Below are 9,489 nucleotides of genomic sequence, written 5' to 3'. Positions count from 1 at the left end.
GAAGCTGGGTCTGCCCTTTCGCCCATAGAGGCGCTCTTCGTACTGTTCCCCAATCTGAAGTACAAAGGCCGGCCGCAATTGCCCCCGCTACCTGCCCGTTGTCAGTTGATTGGGCAACTCCGGAACCCTCCTCTTTCGCGGGCTCCCCAGAGGTCTCTCAAAAGGTAGAGCTGTGTCCCAAAAGAGGGGCGTCTCTCCCTCTCTCTCTCTCTCTCTCTCTCTCTCTCTCTCCTCCTCCCTCCCTCCCTCCCTCCCCCCTCCCTCTCTCTCTCTCTCTCTCTCTCTCTCTCTCTCTCTCTCTCTCCCTCTCTCTCTTCTCTCCCTCCCTCTCTCCCTCCCTCCCTCCCTCCCTCCTCCCTCCCTCCCTCCCTCCCTCCCTCCCTCCCTCCCTCCTCTCTCTCTCTCTCTCTCTCTCTCTCTCTCTCTCTCTCTCTCTCTCTCTCTCTCTCTCTCTCTCTCTCTCTCTCTCTCACTCTGCAGCTTCTCGGCTCCTGCTCTCGCCGTGCTGGAGGCGGGATCATGGTAACGAAGTGCGGGGCGGCTCTGTCCCCCGGCACGCTCTGCCTGGCCGCTGCGCTCCATGGGCTACTCAGCTTCGGCTTCTTGGCTGCGGCCATCGGCACCGACTACTGGTACTTGATCCACGTGGATGGGGCTGGGCGCAACGGCAGCGCTCAGGATGGCGAGGAACTGAGTTCTCACTCCGGGCTCTGGCGACTCTGCGAAGGTGAGGGCTGGGGCAGCCTGGCTTGCTCCTTGCCTGCCTATGCCGCTGTGTGCCATTTCCATCTCGCTGGCGTGGACCGGACTCCGTGGCTAATTGATCAGTGGCGTTTCCATCCATCCATCCATCCATCCATCCATCCATCCATCCATCCATCCATCCAGGCGGCGGCTTTTAGCGGCGGGAAAAACTGCATCCGCCTAGGTCGGAGCTGCAGTCCCTGCTGAAGGCTGAGTGCTTGAGGCGAGCGAGTAGCGCCTCAGGACGTTGAACTCAGCTCGCCCTTCTTTCCCGCTGTCCCTCTCAGTTGTTTTGCTCTGATAGTTGAATAATAGGATATAGTTCGACGGAAAATGCGAAGGATTTTGGGGTGGCCCTAACTCTCTTGTGGCTTTCCCTGTGTCTCATTAATGTCCCCCCCCCCAATCCCTAGATTCAGTATCCCAGTGCCTTTCCGGTACCCATAGGAGCTGGGGTCTACAAGCTCTAGAAATACTGGCTTAAGAGCTGATTTCCTGGGCAAAGGAGACAACAGTGAAAAAAACGTGTTGCTGCCGCCAACCGCTGCTGTCTACTTCTTTAGCCATCAGTTCTGAGGAATGCACCACATTTTCCATGTAATTTTTTTATAAGCTCAGGCCTTACTGTTGGGAAAGTACTTGCTACTGATATCTCATTCTGATGTCTAGGCTAGCGTGACTTTTAATATCTCTCATTGTCATCTGGATTCCCGATGAAATGGCACGGTATATGCTGGATCCCAAGCTGATCCTAAGCGTCTGGATGTATTTGTATTGGGCTGTGAAACAGAGCCTTATTTTGTCTTCTGAGCTTTGCTTCCTTTTGTCACAATTGACTGTAGCACTGAGACCCCTTCTTCTAAGCACAGGGATGGGTATTGTTAGGATTGCCTCATTTCTCAATATGACTTAATCTGGGGAGGGGAAGAACTTTTATGGCAGTGGAGGTGGGTCAGGTATGCAGTTATCTACTTGCTTAGCCAGGAGAAAAAGGTGCCCACCATCAAGAGAGATTTGCAACGCGCCAGGCAGAGTCTCTTTCCCACCCAAGAGACACAGATCCCCATTCTTCCCATCTGATCTTCCTCCAAGTCACATCAGATTCGTGCAACTGGGTATGAAATGAGGAAAGTGTGTCCCTGCTGTGATATTATCACAGGAAGAAGTGAGAGCACAACAGGCTATCTAAAAGGGCTTGATTTGCCCCCTCTAACTTTTTAAAGAGATTTAATTGTCAACAATCAACTAAGTTAGTGATCTTGACAAAAAAAAGGCACCTATAAGTACCTTCATTCAGCACAAATGTTAGCTGGACTGCTACTATTCAGTTCTAACTTGTGGCCTTTTTACTGAACTAGGGCATACCTGTTGCCGATTTTGCCTTGGTCGGCATTCCAGCACCCTGAACCCCATTGCTAGGTGTCTGTTGCTTTTCTTATTTTACTGCTTCCCCAGGACAAAATGCCTGTATACCCCTGATCGACCCCTTTGGCGCAGAGAGTTGGCTGGTGCCGGCATCACTCCAGCATCTTATCTGTGAGTAGAGAGACTTATGTGACTTGGGCATCCTTGATGGTGGTAGGAAATTTTATATTGCTCTTCCTATTTTGAAATGCACGCTGTCCTCTGTAAAAACACTAAGTTCAGAAAGGGGGACGGAGCCTTTTGTGAAACCGATTATTTCTAGAAGTGGGCACTGTTTTTATTTTGGGGGATGGGCATAAGGGGAATATTTGTTCCTCAAGAGAAAAATTGATAGATGTTCAGGAAGGATTGATGTTTCTGGAAGAAAGGCATGTTTTTTTTAATAATTCAACCAATGGATATCCCTTTAATCAACTTCTTGGGATTTTGCTTTCTTCTTTTGCTATGCCAGTTTTTTTCCCCTTGACAGACATGCATCGAGCCTTCATGGTCTTGCTGCCACTCAGTCTCATCTTGATTATTTTTGGCTGGATCTGTGGGATCATTGGCTTCTTGGCCCAGATTTCCTGGCTTCTGCTCTTCACGGGCTGCTATTTTCTATTGGGTGGTAAGTGATATTATGTCCGGAAAGATTTTGAAGAATCCCATAGCATCTCTGCATTATGAGCACGCCTCCCTACTCCTTTTCAGATCTGACATTTCAAATGGCAGTGCATGCTTTGTTTATTATGAAATATTCACCCATGTCATTTCAGATCCAAGTAGCAGCTCTTGAGATTATGCAGGGCAGATTGTATTTTTAGCAATTGAGACTCACAGCAGACTTGGAGATAGGTTATCTGTGAGCCATCTCATAGTAACCAGCTCAAATTGCTAGCAAATGAAGCGGTGGGATTGCTGTAACAATCACATTCACTATGTTAGAAACTATAAATAATTAATTTATTCTGAAGCTAATAGGACACACAATTGAAGCACAGTTGGTAGCTGGATTTATCCAGGTATTTTCTGGACAGAATCCCCCAGCATTTCTCTGGCAGGGACCGCTCTCCTGTGAGACTTATTTCTTGGATACTTAAAGCAAGATCTCTCTGGAAACTATTTTATGACGGTGTGGCATCTAAGGATTTGCTTTATTAGAATGCAAAGATCTATCTAGTTTACAAATGCTTCTAGAAACTGACAAGCAAACAAGGAGATGGAAGCCCTGCCTCTTTGCTTGATCATCTGTTTGTGACATTGCTCCATTTACCTCCATTGATACCAACAGAATGACTATATTTGCTACTCAGATTGCTGCTCTGATGACCTTTTATCTACTTTTCTTCCCATTCAGCACTTCTGACTCTGTCAGGGATGAGCACCTATATCTGCTACTCCAAAGCAGCATTCATTGAAACTGTGCGTATGTTTGACCGACAGCGTTTTGACCGTGTCCATATTACTTTTGGCTGGTCCCTGGCACTTGCGTGGCTCTCATTTGGCACAGAGGGTTTGGCTGGCATCCTACTTCTCCTGGCTGCTCAAGGACTCCGTCTGAAGCAGGATGCACATTCAGCAGACATTTAATCCTGGGAGAAAGTGGGAAAGGAACTGAAACGAGACAGTGCCAGGCTTGAGAAATAATTCTGCTCTGCACTATTACTTTCCTTAATCTTTCTAATAGGGAATGCTGATGCTCATTCCCTGCTCTGTTGTAAATACAGCACACACAGATAGACTGTGGGGCTACAGGGCCGGGACTGTGCCTATGAATTACTATGGAAGAATCCCTGGTGAATGTGAAAAGCTAAGGGGTAGCACAAATGGAAACTTCTGTTAAAAAGACATCATAGTTCCAATTCTGATTGTTGTTTTAATGAACATTGGCAAGGAACATAAAATTGAAGTCCTGATGTGGACTATTTAGTTAAGGCATGCAAGCCAGGATTTGTTGCCTCTCCAAGAATTATGACAAATCTGGCTAGTTTGCCCTGGTTGTCTAATGCATTCCTTATTTCTCCTTTTCTTCAAAGTATGACTTAATTTCTGCCTTCTGATTAATCTGGGATCTCTTGAAATAAAACAAGCAAATCTAACATCTGGCTGCTAGTTTCTTATTCTCTCCTTGAAGCAAAAGGAAAATGTAGCTTTCATGTGCCACAAGTATAGTTATCTGTGCTGTGAAAATTGGATTCTCCAGAATCACAGAAGACCTCATCTAGCAGATATAATTAAATAGTTTGGAGTAACCCAGAGACGTAATCTCCCATCTTGCCTTAAAAATGCAACAAGGTATAAAAAAAGAAGAATGTACAAAAGTGTCTCTTTCCTTGCAGGAAGCAAGAATGATTCTCAGTCAGAACTGATCTTGATGCAAAGTGTTTTGGAGAACATTGGAGCTATTGGCCTTCAGACCTACAAACCAGCTGTTTTTCCTCATCCTGCCGAGATAGGACTGGTTACTTGCAGTCTGCTACTCTCCTATTGTTTATGCATAGTATTTTAATTTAAGTTAAAAGGTTTTAGTGCAAGCATATGACATAATAAAAGATGGCATACACATTGGACCAATTTATGTCTTAGCCTTTGGAGTTTTTTAGGAACAGAGGATGGGAAGCAAATTTCCCTAAACATACCATGTCTTAAACAAACAGAATCTATTTCAATTTTACAGCTGTGGAATAGTCAAGGAGAGTTTTAATGGAAAGGGATGAAATAACCATGCTGGAATCTTATTCTGCTAAATGCTTCTCTCTTTGAGGATAAGTCTAACCTATGCTGGCCAAGATGGGTATATTTTGATGTAGTCTAGATTGGTGTGCTAAGCATCAACTTCACTTCTGGTGTGCAGATTGACTTCTCTTCCAAAATATGTAATTTAAGCTCTGCTACTTTTATGTTTTTTCCTGGAGACTTATAATGCCAGATAGCACATAGGTAGTTGACCCTATGGGACAAACTGGATGTTAATAACTTAGGCCACGACTGCGACGCCTTTCTCATTCATGAGCTCACATAACTTGGCAGAAGTTAATTACTGCACGGTAATACTGGTTTCTACTATTACTGGACTGATAGAATAGAACAGAGAAATACAGGTACAGACCGCTATAGAAGAATGTTGAGGTCAGAAAGCTGGGATGATCTGTCATCCAAAGCATATTAATTTTCAATACGGTATATAAAAACTGTGCCTATTAGGAGGAAGGGACTGAGTAGTTGCTGCAGAAGGCTCCAACTTGCACAAACAGATTTGAAAAAGAATCCCAGCCCCTGCAAAACCAGGATAAAATGCTCAAATAGCTCAAATAGTTAACTACACAACTCTCTTGCTCTTTCTCCTCCTCACAGGAATGGTCCCTCGAGCAAACCTACTAGACACTTTTCAGTGTTTCATCCATACAGCTCAATCCAACAAACAGAGCAGTTGTCAGAATCTGCCTTTCTCCTCCAAGAAGCTTATTCTTGGGCTACACTTCCGTGATGGGTTTCTTTGCCTTTAGCCAGAGGAGTCCTGGCAGGGGGTACCCACCTCTTGTCGAACGAACGGGGAAAGAAAGGGAGGCCACACGGGAAGGCCCTGGAGAATTTCCTGCCTTAGCAGGGGGTTGGACTAGATGACCTCCAAGGTCCCTTCCATCATCATCATCATCATCTTCTTCTTCTTCTTCTCCTTCTTCATCATCATCATCATCATCATCATCATCATTATTATTAGAAAGCCAATCCCCTCTGAGTCCAGTTAGAGGCCTTGTTTAGAATCCTGAGAAACCTCTGTGGCAACCATTTATTGGTTCTTGCAAGTTCCCCTAAGATTGCTCTGTCCAAGTGTCCAATTTAGCTGCATATCCAAGTAATAATCACAGCCTATCCATTTTTTTTGTTAGGAACAGGAGAGACATCGTGGGAGTGAGAGAAGATTTGGGCAAGAAATTACTATAGTCTTTTCACTACAATATTATTATTTTGGAAGCAGTGAGATGGGCATACAGTGCAAAATAATGCTGTAGATCATATTGCTGCTACTCAAAATGACCCAAGATACCCATTTATCGAGAGAACGAGATGATTCTTCAGAAAAAAAATTAGTTGGGCTAAGAAAGGTTGGCTGGCTCTTAAGATGTATCTCTTTGAGTTACTGAATGAATCAACACCTCTGTGTCTCCTCCCCTCCCCCCCATGTGAACAATCTTCCTTCTCAAGGCAGAGGGACTCGAGGTGAAGATAGTACTTATTTCTGTGCATCTGCTGGGATTTGTATTCCAATTCATCATGACTCATGATCCCAAGAGAGGAATCTGAAACGACCCCAACTTCCTATTCCCGGATGAAGTGGGTAGTTGAAATATGGTAGATCCGTTATACCACTTCTATTTAATTATCTTTTAGCGCAATAATTTTAATATAATTGCTATTCTAATTAAATATAATTATAGAGAATTGTGGGCAAGTACTTTGTGTACACCTCTACATTTTGAAGCATCTTGTGCAGAACAAAATCTGAAGTGCTGCACAACCTGATTTATTCATATCGAGATGGGAGATTATTACAGCCAGACCGGAAAGTTGAAAAGAAAAACAGAACAACTCAAAAAAGGCCAGTGATAAATCATTGTCATAACATTGTCAAAAAGCAGCATGGAAGATGTCCATGTCATCACCAAGAGTTAAGCTTGACTTGAGGGAGGCCCCTGCTAAGTTCCATCTTAATTTTTCATATGCAGAAATCAGAAGAGCTTAGGAATCTAAAGATGAGGGCTTCTTAGCCATAAAAGGAGTGCCAACTGATAGGTTAGCTGGAGCCCAAACTACCTATCTTTGTAGTTAAATTGGTTAAAAGGCTAATTTCAGGATGGAGAGATGGATGTATACATCTGTGTCTGTTTGAGAGAATATCTGGTGGAGTTGACTCCAATTTACATTTTGCTTTTGCATGTGGCTTTCTGGTACATTAGGAACCACACAATCACGTTGGCAGGGGAAAAATATCCCATCCCTTTCTTATTTTTACACTAAATGTGCACATTAGCAAAGAAATAGATTTTCCCTGTCTCTTCCCTCCTAGGATTCCACATTTCTTTGGCAGATACCCTTCCAGCCTATTCAAGTGTCCTTTTGGTAACACCATGGTAGGACTACTGGATGGCGACCAACTTTATTTTCTCCTCCTCCTGCATCACAAGAAGGCCTACCTTTGAGAATACTACTTTGGATTCAGTGCAGGGGATGTAGAGGAGAACAAATAAAATTATCTACTTTAGAGGTTGCCAATGCTTTCAGGTTTCAAGTGTCTTTGCATAATTATGTGGAATGGTTTGGTGCACCTCCAAATTATTAAAATCCTAGCACATCTCATTAATGCACCTAACCCAGGAGAAGAAAATGAGGCTTATACTAATGGCCACTAGAGGGAAACCAATGACCATGTTTCTCTGCCTTCCTGTAGGCATTTCATTTGCAAAGTAGCTCTCTAAATCTTGCAGAACTGTAACATCACAAAGCCTTGGTAACTGTTAGCAGCCAAGTTACCTTCTGATATAGCTCAAGTTCATTCATTTATTTCAGATGCAATCTGGGGACTGTGTTTCACTCTGACATTGATTCGCTAACAATTGCAGTGCCAAGTTTCTCAAACCGGTGTTCAGATTTTCCTGATTTTCTAGTGGGTCACCCAATGAATTCCTTTTTCTGAACTAGATCCAGGACAGAAACAGAAATGGCTATTAATGTCTTTCATGGGTCCTATTTGCTATAAGGACAGAGATAACTTTCTCAGGTTTAAATAAGTTCCTAATTTTAATATCAAACTCATGTGGACTGAAATACACATTCAACTGTTCTAAATTGTCTCCTGTTAGCATGAACAGAAAGAAAGAAAGAAAGAAAGAAAGAAAGAAAGAAAGAAAGAAAGAAAGAAAGAAAGAAAGAAAGAAAGAAAGAAAGGAAGGAAAGTTCAGATGCATTTTTAGTATACTGTATCAGAACATCCTCCTATATTAATCAGGATGCACTGGACCAATCCAACTTGCCCCAAATCTGTGCACTGCAGGGTTTCTTCTAACAACATTAATGTCTGTTTCCCATAATAGTGACATATGAATAGTGTTAAGAGAACAGCTGTGAAGTGATGGATTCTGTGGGGAGTGGGGAATTGTAGATAGTCTTCAACTTACAACCATTTGTTGTAAGTGACCATTCAGTTAGAACAGCACTGAAAAAAGTAACTTACGACCTTTTTTCACACTTACGATCACTGCAGCATCCCCAAGGTCACATGATCAAAATTCTGATACTTGGCAACTCACTCATATTTATGATAGTTCGAGTGTGATCACTTTTTGCGACCTTCTGGCAAGCAAAGTCACTGGGGAAGCCAGATTCATTTAACAACTGTTACTAACTTAATACTGCAGTGATTCACTTAACTGAAAGGTTGTAAAATGGGGCAAAACTCACTTAACAAATATCCCACTTAGCAACAGAAATGTTGGGCTTAACTGTGGTCATAAGTCAAGGAGTACCTGTAGAAGAAAATGCAAAGATACGGCTTCAAAGACAAGTATTTTCAAAAATACCAGTTTTATATTTGAACAAAGATTAAAGTTCCATCTATTTTTTTTAAAGTGTTGCTGGTGAATTACATTTTATCCCTTTATATAAGATGCAGAGATAAAACGTGTAGTTTATTGCTGTTTGATCTTTTCTGGAGGCATCCAATAATAGAACTAGTCTTCTATAATTATAGGGAATGAAAACGTCCCACTATCAGTAATAACACAAGCATCAACATGCATATCCTTCCTTTTTAAAAATGTTATGGTGGCTCTTCTCTTCCATATTCTTCTAGTTGTCATGTGAACCCTGGACACATACCAGTTCTATAGTGCTCAGTGGTCTTACCTGTACCCTCTGCCATAGAGATGAGCAGAATCAGCGCCCATAAAACTGCAAACAAGTACAGAATATGATTGCAACATGAAACTTGCCATGAGCTGCCTCTTTTGCTTGCATAGGGTCAACAGTCCTCTCTGCCTGAGCCACAGTATAACTCCTGTCTGGGCCAGGCAGATTCATCCAGTCTCTCTGTAGAACTGCCACACACAGCAATTGGTCTCTGTGGTGCAGTAACTATGAGCATTAGGCTTTATATCTGAGACAAGGGAAGATATATTCAGTCTCCTGGATTAACGATACTTTCTTGGTCAGGAACAAATTGGCTGTAATTTTTAATATGATGTTTAAGAAGCAAGGCTACCTAGCAGGCACTAAGAGGTTGGCTTTTTGTCTGGGTCTGGCTGAACAGACATCCAAAAATTCTGCCTTGATTCCTGTTCCAAA

General features: G+C 42.8%; 1 protein-coding gene across 1 annotated transcript; it reads left to right on the top strand.

Moving 5' to 3' along the window:
* Positions 1 to 519: 519 nt before the first annotated feature.
* On the top strand, positions 520 to 3,738 carry TMEM235 (transmembrane protein 235; the record flags this gene model as incomplete). Its single annotated transcript, XM_081316407.1, has 4 exons — positions 520 to 727; positions 2,200 to 2,280; positions 2,639 to 2,776; positions 3,506 to 3,738. The coding sequence occupies 4 exons, from the start codon at positions 520 to 522 to the stop codon at positions 3,736 to 3,738; spliced, it is 660 nt and encodes a 219-aa protein (XP_081172533.1).
* Positions 3,739 to 9,489: the final 5,751 nt, after the last annotated feature.

The sequence above is a fragment of the Vipera berus genome, assembly GCF_964194415.1.
Source record: "Vipera berus genome assembly, chromosome: 2".
NCBI classification, from domain to species: domain Eukaryota; kingdom Metazoa; phylum Chordata; class Lepidosauria; order Squamata; family Viperidae; genus Vipera; species Vipera berus.
This window is presented reverse-complemented; position numbering and strand designations above follow the sequence as displayed.